We start from the raw sequence: 16,949 nt of genomic DNA, 5'->3' as shown, positions 1-16,949 counted from the left end.
AATGGTCTTGCATTTAGCTTCTAGATGCTGTTAACGGCCCTCCTTATATATCATATGCACCATATGGACTAATTTCTACAAGCCGGTCTTAAATCAACACTAAGATACTGACCAAACGTCACATTTATAACTACTTGCTTCCTGTGCCGTAACAGGTTTTCATTGCTTTGTCTCATTCAAGAGCTTCTTGCATCAGCTGACCAGCAACATTAGAGTTCTATATCTTCAATACAAAACACTGACTCCTCCTTAACTGACTCCATCACCAGCTACATCTAATTCTACCAACAAAATGTTCCATTCACTTCAGTCATCTCTGGGAAAAGACAGATAGACAGCACTACAAATCAGGAAAAGTTCACAGAGGAAATCATTCACAAACTACTCAGACACAATAATAAAGCAGGTTTGTTTAACTAACACCATTTTTTGTTGCATAGTATAAAATCAATACATTTAGAAAAGTAAATCACTTTACTGTAATGCAGCCTTTAAAGCCAAGACAAGGCACTTACAGTATGCAGTAGTGTAATATCTACAGACAACCCAGTCTCACGGCATTTCGTGTTATAGTCACGACATTTAATCTATTGATTCGTGTTCACCAACACGATTTTCCCCTTTTTTTCGTGTCACACAGAACGATTTTAAAAGCAAGTATTTCTATTGGTAGTGTGTTTCGTGCCTGCACCACGTCTTTTTGTCCGGTCGGGTCTTGGAAGACCGGAAGCTGTGTGGTTCATAAAAACATTTTCTTAATCAATATCAAGCCACGATTATTGTTTTTATTTTAAATTCTATAATGTTGGACTTTTTTTACCATTTTTTTACTTCTAATTTGTTACTCCTATCTAAATAACACACTGTTATTTACTCAACAATAACACACAATTATCCTTCTTTTTATTTATTAGTTTAATTCTATAATATCGGGCTTTTTTGCCGTCCGTCAGGAACTGAATTTCAAAATAAAGTCACCGGAAACATACGTAGGCGATACACACCCACTGAACTGATTACCCAAGATCCTCAGCTATGGTTGAAGCTCGGTGATTGGATGTTTTAGCCACAATGCACGTTGGGATATGGTGTTTATGCGATATGAAATCCGATTTTCTTTTAAAAAAAAGAAACTAATACTTTATTCCGAGTGTACTTGCTTTTCTCTTTGAAAGTCATCACATAAATGCATTGTAATACACGGTTCGGCTGCATTAAATATTACACATCTGCCTTAGTTCTTTATTTATAGAGCCCTGATTAGAAGACCTTTGGACAAATTGGAAGAACTGCCGCCGAAACTGAATACGTGACGTGGATCATAAATATATCAGCAATTAAACAACATCTTTAATTTCTCTTCACACAATACGTCTCCTTGCAGTATCAACATTAATTCGGCTGACTTTTATATTTGATCCAATTGGTAGATAGGTTATATTTACACCATAACGGTGCACAGCTGATAGAAAAGGACTTGTAGCTTTTAAAGATATTATTGATTTTCTTTGAATTAAAGAATGTAAATACTGAGTTGAGAGTATAGGGAATAGGTTTTGGGTGATGGGAGACACATCTATGGATTCAGAATTTCAATAGCTTACCAATAAATGACGGATACCTTTCTCTCTATGTTTTACAAATCAGATATTAATGTGTAGAACTACAATATGTGAAATAATATAGCAATATCTATGTGAAAACATGAATAAAACTACACATCTTCAGATGTTATACATACATACGTGTCCTACACTAATAATAAAAAGTATAATTTGTTGTGTTAACACTTTAAACTTGACAGTTTTTTAACCCGCACCGCCTAGTGGTTAAAGCACATTATGGAATTTCTTTGTTGAATATGTTATATTTGATGAAAAAAATATTAAGAGTACATACAAAATAAGGGGAAAGTAGAAGATCAATGATAGAAATATAGAATATAAAAAATCAAGAAGATACTGTAAGTGATCTCTACAATAAAACAGTTTAGCCGGATGTACAAAGATATTAATAGGAGGATGTGCAAAACAGACAAACAAATTAACCTTTATTTAAACATTAAAGAATACTTTACGTTAAGGTCTTCTTTTAAATAAGAAAACAGCTTTGGGGGTATCTACAGATTATATTAAGCCTGACAAAGTACTTAACATCTAATATATTGCTTTCCTGCAATGTTAACTATGTTGAAGCACTTATTTTAACTGATAGTATACATATTAATTATACTCTTATGTATGTAGATAGTATAAGAAATGTGCAGAATACGACAGTTTAATGGTGGAGGTATACACACATATTGATAGATGTCTTGTAATGCACTGTTGAGGAACCTGCGACCCAAGTTTGTCATTCATTGCATAACTACACCGTAGTTGTGTATGATATGTCAATAAACCTTAGAAAATCTTGAAATCTTGAAAGGGATGTGCAAAATAGCCATTATATACAGTCTTTAATTAACTATTAGTAGAGAATAACGAGTAATGAATATACTTTATAGGGATCTGCAGATAAATGTTTTGTCTTCTCAAGCACCAACTATCTAATATCTCTCCTGATTGTTGGCACTTGACAATCACCTTCTCTGAATTTTACTCAGGTGTAACTAAAGTCTGATTTAAGGGTTGTTTATATTTCACATCATTAATCAGAATCTGCAAAGTAACTAAAATAAATGTAGTGGAGTAAAAATACCAGGTTAACCTCTGAATTGTAGTGGAGTAGAATTACAAAGTAACAATGAGCTGTCATGTGGGTATATATTAATGCTGCCCATTATGGACACAAGCGATTTTCACCCATTTATTAATTATATGTTTTAAATTTGTTTAAAACACCCGTTCGACTCCAGTTTTGTATAGTCTGCCGTGGTTTCATTCCATTTCAAAGAGCTGTTTGACGCTCGGCGTAACATTGGCACACTGTCACTCCAACATCCAATCACAGAGCTTGAAGATTAATCACAGGGTTTGTCAAGCAAAGGGACTGTAGTCCCAAACGATAGCTGAGGATTATGGGTAGTGTAGTGTCTTCGGCCATAAACTCAGAAAAAACTATTTGTTTCTCCGAATCGAAGGGGGAAAACACAAAAGCATTGTACACAATTTAAACCAATCAATGTTGTGCAATTAACAAGGATAAACTGATGTTTTTAGTTGATGAGTACTGCAGATTACTATGCAAACTTCGAGACCGGAAATGCCTGGCAACGCAATTCTGTTGATAGTTATTTCATAATGCATTAACACCATATCCCAACGTGCATTGCGGCTAAAACATCCAAACACCGAGCTTCAACCATAGCTGAGGATCTTGGGTAATCAGTTCAGTGGGTGTGTATCGCCTACGTCTGTTTCCGGTGACTTTATTTTGAAATTCAGTTCCTGACGGACGGCAAAAAAGCCAGATATTATAGAATTAAACAAATAAATAAAAAGAAGGATAATTGTGTGTTATTGTTGAGTATAACAGTGTGTTTTTTTTTTAAATACTGATTTCAGTATTCTGAGGCTCTGAGCCCCAAAGTCCGACATTATACGATTTAAAATAAAAACAATAATCGTGGCTTGATATTGAGTAAGAAAATGTTTTTATGAACCACACAGCTTCCGGTCTTCCAAGACCCGACCGGACAAAAAGACGTGGTGCAGGCACGAAACATACTACCAATAGAAATACATTGCTTTTAAAATCGTTCTGTGTGACACGAAAAAAAGGGGAAAATTGTGTTGGTGAACACGAATCAATAGATTAAATGTCGTGACTATAACATGAAATGCCGTAAGACTGGGTTGCTACTGAAGAGGATATAATATAGTCTTGTATATCTTTATCGATATAACATTGATATGTTGCCAGCCCTTTCTCTAAATGCCTATACAGTTCCAGTTGACTGACAAACGAATGGCTGCAACACCCACTAAACTCTTAATACAGGATCAATGCATGAAACGGCTCTGCAGAAAAATGGCTTCTTGTGTAAACCTGCACTCGTGTGCTAGTAAATACAGAAGCAGGTTCAGGTTTGACATCTACGCTTGTATAAACAGAATATTGTGGATATTAGCATAGCAACAGAGTTTACACAACAGATGTTTTTTTCTATCTCAGGATTCCTGCTCAGCTTTTTAGCTATCATATTATTCATGTTTCTCATAAACAGGATTTTAGCTTATCTGGGTTATTGCAAATGTAACGTGGCATATAGCTTCCATGCGGAACTTCACAAATTTAACACGGAAGCTAAATAATAGGTAGCTTGATGTTTAGTAATCCAGAAGGTAATGGATATTGGGAGACACACTTTGAAGGTAAAATGTGCTGTTGATGCTTCAGGGTGTTCAAATATAACATGTTATCAACTTAAAAAAATACACTATTTCTAAAAGAGTAATAATTGGATGCTTATTGCTGCTGCGTTTGCTCAAAACACTTCTGGGACTCACGCTAAGCATCATTTAGGGACCAGCTTGTGAACACATTGAAGGGCTTAGCACCTAAAGTCCCATTTATATATATATATTTTTTGGACTTTGTCATGTAAGCAAACATTTGCTAAGCAACTCAAATATTATCAGCTTGTAATAGACTTCTGCCTCCAGTACTGTCCATATTAAACCTTGATAAATCAGCAATCATTAATAAATAAATGTTCCTGTTTGGTAAAACAGCTACTACACAACACAACATATGCATTTGTTATGATTCTTAATTGTTGTGTATTTATGCAGGTTTTTCCTTGAATGTATAAGTTTGCTTTTATATAAATCATCACATCAGCATCACAATAAGCCGATTTTATACCTCACTTGGTGTGACAAATGCATTTTAGTTTCACAGTGATGTGTGAGTGGACAATAAAGAGGAGGCATAACTCCTAAAATGCATATTTGTGTGCAAGGAAAACTCAACTGGCAGTGATTGATGATCAAAGAAAAGTGAAATAAAACAAAACATTTAAATTAGGCTTTTTTTTAATCATCCACTTTGACTGTTCTTTGAATGGTAGAAAACACATTGAAGTGACACATCTTAATGCTAATTTGGACTTTATTTATATGATTATATGCTTTCAAAAGTGCAGTGTCAGTAGTTGTGATGAGAATGTGAATTAAATAGATGTGAAAAAGTCAACTAAAGGTAACTGTGAAGATTGAGAGAGAATATGTATAAAACAAAATCTGACTGATTTAGTAATCTTTTGCATATCAATTCTTTAAAATGCGCCTGAGTAAATTAACAATCACACTTTGGCTTTAGTTTGTGAGTCAAGCAACGGCAACTTTTTTGTTTGAGGGTTTTAAATACCTAAAATGGCTATTGCTTTCCTTTCTTTGTATTGTGTTTCTTTATGGATGGCTCTATTATCTAACAGCTACTGTATGTCTACAAGAGGGCTGGCCATTGTGGTCAGAAAAGATAACAGATAATATGCAGGGCTTGGAAATAGATGGATTATATTGACTGAGTTGAGAATGTGTTTATTGGGTGGATAAAATGCTATCTCTGGCATCCCCTCTTTTAAGCCCCCCTCTGCAGAGCTCCCTCTCTCAGTGTCATATTCTGACTCCGCTCTTCAGTGGTTCCCCTTCTCTTTCTCTCGACCATTATCCCTCGCTCTTGGTATTATATTCCACTTTTTCATTTCCTCTGTCCCTATTGTTTTCCAACTCTCTGTCTGTGTATCATATTCTTTCCATTACCCTGTAGCCGAGAGACCAGTCGGTTGGATAAGGTGGTCGGAGAGTGGTAGTTTCATTTGATGTTTTTCTCTAGGAATAGCATCAAATAGCTTTAATGTGCTCTTCAAAGCAGCTGGAAATATCAGGTCAGAATGTACAACAGGAGTTGATCATTATTTTAAATTACAGAGCATTACACTTCACATGTGTTCTTTCATCCACATAACAGCTTCATCAAGTGGTGCTTTTGACTAAACTTGGCATAACTGGGCTCAAGTATTACAAAAGATTGCTTTCACTTAACTTGCTTTTCACCTGATTGAAAATTGAGCTCAAGTTTGACTCTTTTCTTGACATTAATTTTCCCATTTGGGGTATAGATTTTATTGTAGACCTAAAATAGAAGAGTCCAATATGTCATTCAGTCTAATGGATCCGATTTCTAGTAAAGTAGTGTCAGGTTTTTATTTTAGACACCTCTGCTTGGTGGAGCTCCAGAAACATTGGCAGTCTAAAGAAACTCTTTCTTTTCTTATTATGATTATAGGCTTTTAGGTTATTACCCCATTTCTGGTGGATTAACATTAGCTGAGCCATTACAGGTTACAATAATAGATATTTAGCGTCAGAGTTTTTCACAGGGTCTTCATCTTTGTATAATATTTGGGTCTTTTGTTGGTGTTCCTGAGAGTATACAGCCACCTTATTCTTGTTAATTTGTTACTTGAGTATCAGTGTTGACCCTAAACCCAATTAACCCAGTTTATCTTGTAAACAGATTAAGTTCAAATCAAATCAAATCAGGTTTTATTTATAAAGCACATTTAAAAGCGATTTTTGGTCGAGCCAAAGTGCTGTACATGTAATAAAAACACATTACTACAAAACACAATAAACGACAATAAATTACAACAGATAAATCTTAAAAAACAAAATAAAAATAAAACACACGGAAAAGTCAGGAGTCGTGCTCCGCTCTAACTAGAAAGCCAGAGAGAAGAAGTGTGTTTTTAGTTTTGATTTAAAAACCCCTAGGGTCTGGGCCGACCTCACATGGAGGGGCAGAGTGTTCCAGAGCCTAGGGCCAGCTGCTGCGAAGGCTCGGTGCCCTTGGGTTTTTAGCCTGGTCTTGGGCACTACCAGCAGCAGCTGGTCAGCAGACCTTAAAGCTCTGGCTGGGGTGTAGCGCTGGAGCAGTTCAGTTATATAGGCCGGAGCCAGCCCATTTAGGGCTTTAAAAACAAATAAAAGGATTTTAAAATCAATTCTGAACCGAACTGGAAGCCAGTGAGGCCAGAATAGGGGTGATGTGGTCGCGCTTTTTGTGACCAGTCAGCAAACGTGCAGCAGCGTTTTGGACTAGCTGTAAGCGTTTGATTGAGGCCTGGTCCATACCCACATACAGAGCGTTACAATAGTCCAGTCTTGAGGTTACAAAGGCGTTAATAACCCTTTCTAAGTCTTTAAAAGATAAATACGACTTGGTTTTGGCCAATAGTCTTATTTTAAAAAAGCAGGATTTTACTACGGTGCTGACCTGCTTGTCGAATTTAAAAGTGCTGGTGAAGGTCACTCCAAGGTTCATGACCGAGGGGAGGATGTTTTTTTTGATAGAGCCCAGAATATCAACCGGAGAGGCTGGAGGTTGCGGTCCAAAAAAGATGACCTCAGTCTTGCTCTCGTTGAGGTTGAGGAAGTTTTTGCTCAGCCAGGATTTTATCTCTGCTAAGCAGTCCATCAGCTGCTAAGTTAAGATCACGTTCCAACCAAAAACTAACCAGTCCAGACTTAGTTTGAGACCATGCCAAGACCACTTGCTCTGAAGAGTTTAGGTACAAATGTTTTTTTCCACACCCGAGTAGGACTTATTTTGATCAAATCTGCCTAAACAAATCCAACCAACCAGAATACGATTCAACTGGAATAAAAAACAACACCTAAAACACTGACATTTTGAGATTATGCAGTATTGTTGATTAATTTTATGGGAAAACAACATTGTTCTTGCCCTGGGATTATGTTAAACAGCATTATCTAACCTGTTTGGATTTTGTGTATACACCACAAGCAGCATAGAATATGTGCAATAAAATGTTATTACATGCACTGACAGCTTTTTTAATTAATTAATGACATATCAATCCCTGTGTTGCTGCTCCCCAGCCACAGGTCATACTTAATATTTGACCCTTTTACTCATTCAAACACAAAAAACAGTGTCGATCCCTGTGCCACCCGAGGCTGTTGTCTATAAACACAAACCTATCCAAGTTTACACTCGCACGCACATGCACACTGCATTATATCATTAGTGGTGATGAAGTGCCAATGCCATGACGTGACCCGCAGCAGGCGAGTTGATCACGCTGTCAATTAGTTCTCTCTCGTCGACTAATTATACTGTCACATCCCATTGATGCGCCAGGGAGACTCGACTGGAAAGAACTCTCTGTATTTCCTGGGCCAAGAGGTCAATGAGCTGTTTCGGATACTGAGGTCTGATTGGTGGCCAGGAGGAGTAGGACTGCTTATTTGGGCAGAGAGGGCTGGTGAAGCTCAGGTGGTCATCCAAATCTGCACTTTGGAGAACATCAATATATCCGTCCTATAAACAGAAAACCCATCAAACTATTGTGAGGGATGGCAAGTTGGTGAATCAGTCAGTACAGGAAGATGGGTCAGTGTATGTTTTGGTCATTGGATTTTCTTTTCACAAAAGGATATTCAAAAACTAAGAGCGAATTTTCGTTTTAAAATTGAAAAACCAAAATTGAAATACAAGGCGTTTTTCTTTATCATGGTCAAGGGATTTACTAAACTTAAAAAACGGGATGATTTTCATTTTCTACTTCTCAAAACAAAAATCACTAGAAAACAGAAACAAAAAAACTACAGTTTTTTCATATTCTGCTACCGGAAGTTACCTTACAAAACAAGAGCGCAGACGAAACTCACGGAAGTGATTTCAAAACAAAAGCACTCGTACAGTATGCTAAAATCACACTTTGAATCACTACAGTATCCTGTTGAAGGAACTGTGATTATTATAAACAAGGGGAATTTAGCGATCACAATGAAAACGGCCAAGACACACTTTGAGTCCAGAAAAGGAATGTTATTAAGGGCTGTAAATATAATAAGCCTATGTCTAAAATGGACAACATTGTTAGGAGATTTAAACTATACAGCGATTCTGCACTGCGGTCAAGCTATATTTGACGAGTGATACACATTTTTTTTACCACAAGTTCTTAAGAAAACGTACACTGTTGGACTCGGTACTAGTTTGACTTCTACCAGAAATAAAATGAAGTACTTTTACTGTGTACTTTGTGAGTAATCCTCTGTCAAAGTCCCCTCCATAGTAGGCTACATAAGGCATGTTTTTCTGCTATCTTTGATGAATGAAAAACCTTTCTTCATGAGACTGATATTGTTGGACAGAGTATTTTAAGAGGATGGTAGACTTGATATCAGCAATACTTCCAGTCAGTACTCCGGCAGCAGCATTTTTACCCCTTGGAAAGTCTTTAGAGTCTGGCCTGGATAGCTGGTCTATCCTTCAGCAAAGTGACACACCTTGTCACTCTTGTTGGCCTCTTATGACAATGCTGTCTTTTAAAATATGATTATTTCTCTGCTCCTAGTTCATTCCTCGTAGATTCTTCCATCAGTCCCAGTCATTGCATGTCAGTCAATAGAGCTTCGAAAAATGTGTCCAATTCAACAAAATGGTTTTTTGTGAGTGAAGGCCAGAGCTAAATTATAGATTGTTTGATTGTGTAATTACAAGGTGAGAGAAAAGAAATCCACATCCTCCTATTAAACGTATTGTTTTTCCTTTTCCATGTTATACTTATACTTACTTGTATTTGAACATTTGCATGTTGAACTACATGCTGATATATCTTCCCCAGCCTCAAGGAAATACATTAAAATAAATGGATTCATAATTTTAAAAAATTGATTAAAACGTATAAATTAATAATGTTGTGTGCAAACATTTCAAATTTAAATATAAAATGAAAAAGATGTTTACTTTTGAAATGATTTCTCACAAAAACCTTTCTAAATTATAGTAAATTATTAAAAAAGGTTTAGTCAATATAAGTTTTTCTGCCTAAAATAGTTGAAATTGAACGTAAAATATCAAACACCACATGCATGGCAATTAACCCAATTAACCTGTTGAACCCCATCCGCAAAACATACACTGACCAAGATGGCCCAACACTTTAATACCAACCGAAATATCTCAATACCTGGGGGCATTCATGGTCCCTAGTGGATGAGCCCCTGACATTTCCTGTTCCGAGACACCATTCGATTGACATTTGGGTTTCCACCAGCACCATCATAAAGTCAACATTTAAATGTTTCCTATACTTTGGTTTGCAAATAATATCTACTAATTTATGACATTTATATCAGCGTGAGCCATAGTCTACTAGCCTACTTTAACTGTAATGCCAATTAGCAAATCTCAGCAAGATGCTTAACTAAGAGGTTGATTGTGATAAACATTATACCTGCTTATCATCAGCATGTTAACATGTTCATAGTGAGACCGTTAGCATTCTGACGTTTAGCTCAAGGCACCATTCAAACACAAATAATGGCTCTTGTTTCTTGACAACTTTATTAATCAGGTAATTGCTGTGGTACTAGTAGATAGTAACATGCTTGTAAGTTTACAAAGCTGAATGGTAGACAAAAATGTGGTTGTCTGTTTTCTTCTCCCCAGTGAACGCTCCCTGATTGTGATGCATGATCCAACCCCTGTGATGGAGGATTGTTTTGCTATAGTGTAGTTTAGTTTAGCCTATTGTCTTCTCAGATTTTGCGTTATATATTCTCATTTATTTTCTTCTCTTTCGCCTTCCCCGTGTCTTATCTGGTTTTGTCTGGTCTGTTCTGGTCTGTTTTGATCTCGCCGATAATGTGAGCACATTAATGCCCCCCCACCCCACCTCCAGCTCAGACAGAAATCTGAAACCCTCCAGACTGTTTTATATTCCAGCTCCAGCCCCTGTTGATGTAACCACTTGATGATAACACGCCTTGGCCTCTTTCCTCACAGTTCCCAATGAGGTTTCTGTGTGTGAGCACTCCGCTTGCATTTAGTTTTACTCGCATCACACCCTGGGCATTGGTAAATAACAAAAACACGCTTTTACTCGAGCATTTTCAAGATGAAACATTTTGACACTAGGAAAAATTGTGCGAGGACCAGTCTGTCCTGGGCTTTAGGAAAACATTGACTCAGCCTCTGTCATCAGTACTGGCTGTCTGAACCCAGACGAGTGATAATAATCCTCATCATCCTGCTCCATTCTAGGTGTGTGTCAGATATAAACACACTCCATCCTCCTAGACGTGCGGGTACAGTCTCACTCTGCTCCCTTATGTTGTGTGATGCATTTTCCTCCTCTGTGTGTGCACGTGTGGGGGTTTATTGTTTGGTATAATAACACCTGATGAATGAGGAGTCTGCTTTGCTGACAGAGGGTCCCATTAACACGTAGCGCTTGGCTCCCCCTTCGCAATCCGTCACACACCACATACACACAGAGAATGGAGGTAATCAATGGGATGATTTAATAGCATCTGCTCTGTGTCCGCAGGGAGTGAATAGGATTCATCCCTAGATTTATCTGTGGATGCTTTTGGTTACAGATTTGGAGGATTTCACACCAACTTTTTATTTGGAATCAAGCAGCAATTTTGACAAGAGAACATTTTGTGACATGATATTAATTGGTCAATATTTTCTTATCACCAGTGATTTGGCCCCTTAAGGAATTGTCTCATATTTTGGAAAAGCATATGTAAGCTTTCCTGCAAAGAGATGAGCAGTTTGACACCACTGTCATGTGTATGGTAAATAGATGAATGGAAACAGCCTGTAAGCATACACAAATATAAATTAGCTAGCTTGGCTTTGTCCAAAGTAAAAGAAAACAACATGCAGGTTTCACATTTCTGTTGTGTGTGTTAAACAAAAAACACATCATGTTTAAATAAGTGAGCTTTAGAGTTGCTGCTAGTTGGCAGTGTGTACTTTTTTCTTAAACACAAGCATAAGCATATATTGTCACATATAGACAATAAAGTGATTTCTCATCTAACTCTTGTAAGAAGGCCTTTTTTCCATAATGTCAAACTATTCCTATGAAGAATTGCTCTATCCTTCACTTTGGGGATGGACAAAATAGATTTTCTTTTAACCTGTAGATGGAAGGATATTTATCACACATAATCAATTTATATAGCTATTATATTGACAAAGGTTAATTGGTCATCCAGCGGTGGATGTGGATATGGAATGCTCGACCCACTTAAGGCTGCTTCAGAATTTGATGCATTGCTTCCTAGTAAAGGTCAAAACAAGTGCTCATCAGAGAAGCACTAAAAACAACTTAGTGGTGATTCTTTTAAGGAAAGTGTCTCAGAATATTAAAATAATATGATTATGTAATGTTTGGGGCTTTAATATAGGCATGTCAAGTAGTGATACTTACTTGTGGGCGATCAGTTATCTGTACAGCATTGTGCATAGATAGAGTTTGATGGTTAACCTTGTGGATGATAATAGGCCATCTAACTCACAGACAGCATGTTTTATTTATAGCGTTCACTGTAATTTACCAGTGTTGGTGAGATGGATTTATAGTCCATATAAGTAAGACTTGACAGGGTTTACTGACTGGCCTGTTAGCTTTCTGTAAAACCCAATCAAGCTGTTTTTACAACCGTGCAATCTACTCTACTCTGTATTCTCGCCTCATTTTATTTTCCTTAAATGAGAGCTAATGACTGTGAAACCCTGCTCAGTTCTGCAGTGGTCATTAAAGGTCAGATGTCTCCAATATCTCCCACCCAAGCATCGCAGTGAATCAAAGAACAAGTGGAAAACTGCAGCATATGGCAGCAGTCCCAGGAGATAATTATGCACCGTAGCACAATCGATTCTACTTACAAAAAGTTGGCAGTATCTGTTACAGTTTGTTAATGAGTTTTTTAATCGTTGAATGTTATAGTTACCACAGTTAAGGTAGTTGCTTGCGCAATTTGGGGAACTCAATGGTTTTTGGATTCATGTTTCAGGTGCCTCAGTCAAAAGCACAGTTTAATTTGATGGCAAGACAGTAAAACAGGTACATTTCAAAGCAAATGGTCCACAATATAGAGCTTGGGGATTAGCATTTTGTCGAGCTGGCTGCCGACCATAGGTAGAGGTAGAAAGGAACAAGGAAGGCAAGAGTCAGATGGTAAACAATGATGTAATCAAACAGCAGTTATAAATGGTAAATATTTGAAGTACCTGAGATAACTGCCTTGCCTTTTATGCCAAATGTACCACACCACTGTAAATTAAGAATGCATTGTTTAAAATTGAACAAAGTGGTGTATGACTGCCGAAGTAAAGGTAAACTGCCAATTGCTGTAATGCCCCTTTCACACCAACGCGGTTCCCGTTCTAGCTCCATGCTAGAGCTTTTCTGGTTCGGAACCGTTTTTTCTTTTCAGCCCCCGTTTTGTTCACACCGCCCAGAGCCCGACTGGTGCTGCCGCTGCTGCGTCATGACGTCACCGTTTACGTCGCTGATTTTCTCCCCAACGGCGTTACGGCGCTCACTACAACAACAATGGGGGACTGCGTCGGGTCGATGGTCGTGTTGCTTTTAATCATGCGAAGCCAGATTAAATTAAATAACGACTTGTCCAACCTTATACTTTTCTCCAGAGTGCCGTGGTTCATTGTTTATTAATGTGTTTCAGCGGCATTTACCGACCGCTGCAGTGCTGCTCTTCCACCGGAGTTTATTCTCCCGTTAGCTCCGGGTTAGCTCACACGGCAGCGGCCGCTGTAAAGTATTCACTGTCTGACTGTCACACAAGCAGCTGATACATATCCCCAATTCCCCATAAGTGAATGTGTGTCAGTCTGAATTGACGCTGTTTGGCATCACAACACTGTTATGAAAGTTTCTCTGGTATAAAATGGGTGATGTTAGCATAGCAACCGAAGCTAAACTGACTATCTTGACTACTTGTTGTTGCTATCCTATTGTGGCATAAGCCGTTTTCTACAGGCACATTTTACCGGCGTATTTTTCATTATGATTCTACTTGTGATAGTCGGACATGACAACCTGTGCAGCCCATGTATTGATTCCATCCGATAGCTGCTATAATAACAAACAAAACGTCTGCCTGCTCTCCACAATGATCAATAACAGCGAACGGATGGTCAAAGTAAGATACAAATAAACAGAATCACACTAAGCCTGGTTAGTGTTGCCTGACTTTATAAAGTGTGTTTTTTTTTACAAGTGTGTGGTTGCGTTCTAGTCACTTTGCTCAGCGCTACTGCTTGTTACAAATTGTATTTGCCGTACTCGCCTTTAACTGTTAGCTCAGGTTAATCTCGCCCCCCTCCGACGTAAGCGTGACGTATGCGGTTCTTGCTTCTAGACCGACAATTTTTTGGTGCTTGAAACGAACCGGATTCCATGCTTAAAAAAACGGTGCTTTTCAGGCTCTAGCTCCGAACCGGCCCTGGAACCGCGTTGGTGTGAAAGCCCCATAAGGGAGTTTTGTGACTTTCTGTCAGTATAGTAATGTATGGTTATTATGGTTACTATGGGTTGTAATGTTTTAAAAAATTGTAGGAATACATTTTTGCAATCAGTGTTTTTTTCTGAAATAATAAATCAGTTATGTGCACTTTAGTGGGACGGTATTTCAGAAAAACAGGAAAAGTATTACACATTGTTATTTCAAATAATAATTTCTCCAACTTCTTAAACCCTGTGTTTAGCTTGAAATATGTTAGAGGGTATCCTTTTGGATTTCTTGAAAAAAAGAAAGTTCATCCTTCAGTTTACATTAAAAAATGAAAAACTGCAAATGGCTACAGTATATACGTTTTTCACCACATGATATACAATGATATAATACTCAAATCAGTGTTTGCCATGGTATTCCTGTTATTTTATAATGCTATAAAGCACATTGAGATGGGAAAAATTGATTTAGGCGGTTTCAAATGCTGTTGCACTGTAAAATTGTCCTGCAAGTGCATCAACAAACAAGCGTGGAATGTCATTTTTGCTCATATTTCTAACCATGTTTGCTTTCTTTTGTTTGTCTCTTGCAGCTCAGCAGATGAGAAATTTCGCTGGAACAACCAAGGTAATATTTCCTCTCAAATCCGACATATTGTCTGGTCCTCTATTGTTTGCAATACAGCACTGCTCACGCTGAACATTGCTGACTGAGCGTTATTATATTGCTGGCCATTGTAAAAGTTCCCCAGCATGCACTAACAACATATTGATGCAATTTCTTTATGAGAACTATGGTGGCTGCCTGCAATGAAAGCCACATTTAAAAATGTTGCTCTAACAAAAAAAAATAAACCCTCCTGTCTCTCAAATTCCCTCACCTCATCCGACAGCTAAGTAAAGGTCAAACAGCATTTGCAAATATTCATAGTATTTCGTTTAAACTGTTTGGAGAGCCATATGAGAAGTGTTTTTCACACAAGAGAAAACAAGAATCAATGAGTGTGAGGCTTTTCAGGTGATTTGCAAGTCAAATGAAGACACCTCTCTGGGCCTGACATCTTCTTTGACAGCATTTTAGTTGAAAAAAACCGCCCATACAAGACACTAAGGTCTCTCTCTCTTCCTCTTTGTCAGTCATGCTGGGATGTATAGGGTGTTGAGGCTAGATTGATTGTCTGAGTGCAAGGTTGGCGACCTCTGCCAACAAAGAGGTGACTAAAGATTATTGGTCAAAATGTTTCAAACTGAAGGCTTTCAGTGCTGCTGTGGTTTTCATCCATCTGCTGCACCTAAGCCTGACCACCAGGAGAGACTAAATTGACTCTGCCACGAAAAACCTCCCGAATTTCAATCAGACTTTTTGATCTTGTCATCGCGATTCATTAAAAACCCATCACCTCTGGATCAAGCAGGTTTAAAAATGACTTTTGACTTGTGGGTGTGAGGGTGAGAGTAAATCCAGCCCAATGATGCAGACAGCATTGGAAATGTTTCACCAGCATCATCAACATCATCAGTCTGCAGTTGCGGCAGTCGAAGTCAATAAAATCAGCCTCCTAAATCCACTCAACAGTCCTCTACTATTACCATCTCTGTCTCCCAAAAAGAGATTAACTCTTCTCCTCAGACTCATTTGTGAGTTGTATCCTTCGTGGCAGGCCTCTCTAACTGGAAGACCCTGAGCATCAAACGGCCTGGGATCTAAGTACAAGTCTTTGCCCCATAGACCCAGATCCCACAAGACTTGTTGCTGGATTATCAGTCAAGTTTTTTCGCTTCACCCAAGGTTCATCCTTACGCATTACTCATGTGATGAGACAAGAGTGAGGCCACTTTTTAGGATGCTAATCAGCCTGAAAAAGAATTAATTTGAACTTGCATGGTGCATTTGTGCATTTTGGTGTAAAAGGATTTTCAACAGTATAGGGAGGGAAAGATGTCCGGTAGACTCCCTATAGGTCATTCTTTGCTTTTTAGTGACTTGTAAAAGTATAAAAATGATCTTATATGAATCAGAGGTTTTAAGTGTGGTATAATAACCTTAAGAATTAACTCAAAAACGTTAACTCTTTGAACCTTTGGCTGTCTTGCTTGGTATTCAATCATTGTCATGAAGTCTTGGATTGCTTGAAACACTTTATATTGTTTTTCTCAAAGTAGGTTACGCATCTCCAAATTAAATCGAAATTTCAGTGGTGCTATCGATATTCTGGGACAGATTTTTATTTATTGAAAAAAAGCAACTTGATTTTTATGGGGAATTTTGTCCTGAAGGCCCAAAGTAGCTACCTGTTCATGAATGAATAGAGACTGGATTTCATGACCAAATGTTTCAACAATGTTGTGGACAGTTAGCTCCCACACATTCTTTTAGACGTTATTACCTTTTGGTGATCCTGCACCTGAAAATATCATGCTGCATTATTTGCTCGTGTTTCACGTGTTAACAACTCCCTTTTTTTGCATGATCCATTATTGGATAAATCGAGCCATGAGTCTAGCTTAAGTCTCATGACTCTGCACTCTGAAGGTTGAAATATAAGGTGTCTTTGTTTTAACTTTTGTTCCTTTTACCATTTTCTGTGTGTGCACATGTAGATGGACACAAGGATATCGAGGAGGAGCTGACGACAGGCTTGGAGCTGGTGGACTCCTGCATCCGATCGCTCCAGGAATCAGGCATCTTGGA

General features: G+C 38.0%; 1 protein-coding gene across 1 annotated transcript in view; it reads left to right on the top strand.

Moving 5' to 3' along the window:
- The window catches only part of ctnnd2b (catenin (cadherin-associated protein), delta 2b), a 167,659-nt gene that overhangs the window by 73,046 nt on the left and 77,664 nt on the right, over window positions 1-16,949 (top strand). Inside the window, exons 4-5 of the mRNA XM_034138140.1 lie at window positions 14,851-14,885; window positions 16,859-16,949. The exon at window positions 16,859-16,949 is cut by the window's right edge and continues 23 nt beyond it. Of these exons, the coding sequence (XP_033994031.1) occupies window positions 14,851-14,885; window positions 16,859-16,949 (126 nt within the window). The remainder of the gene's footprint in view (window positions 1-14,850; window positions 14,886-16,858) is intronic.

Source organism: Trematomus bernacchii, unplaced genomic scaffold (genome assembly GCF_902827165.1).
Source record: "Trematomus bernacchii unplaced genomic scaffold, fTreBer1.1, whole genome shotgun sequence".
Taxonomy (NCBI): Eukaryota; Metazoa; Chordata; class Actinopteri; order Perciformes; family Nototheniidae; genus Trematomus; species Trematomus bernacchii.
The sequence above is the reverse complement of the archived record's forward strand: the minus strand, read 5'-3'. Positions and strand labels throughout refer to the sequence as shown.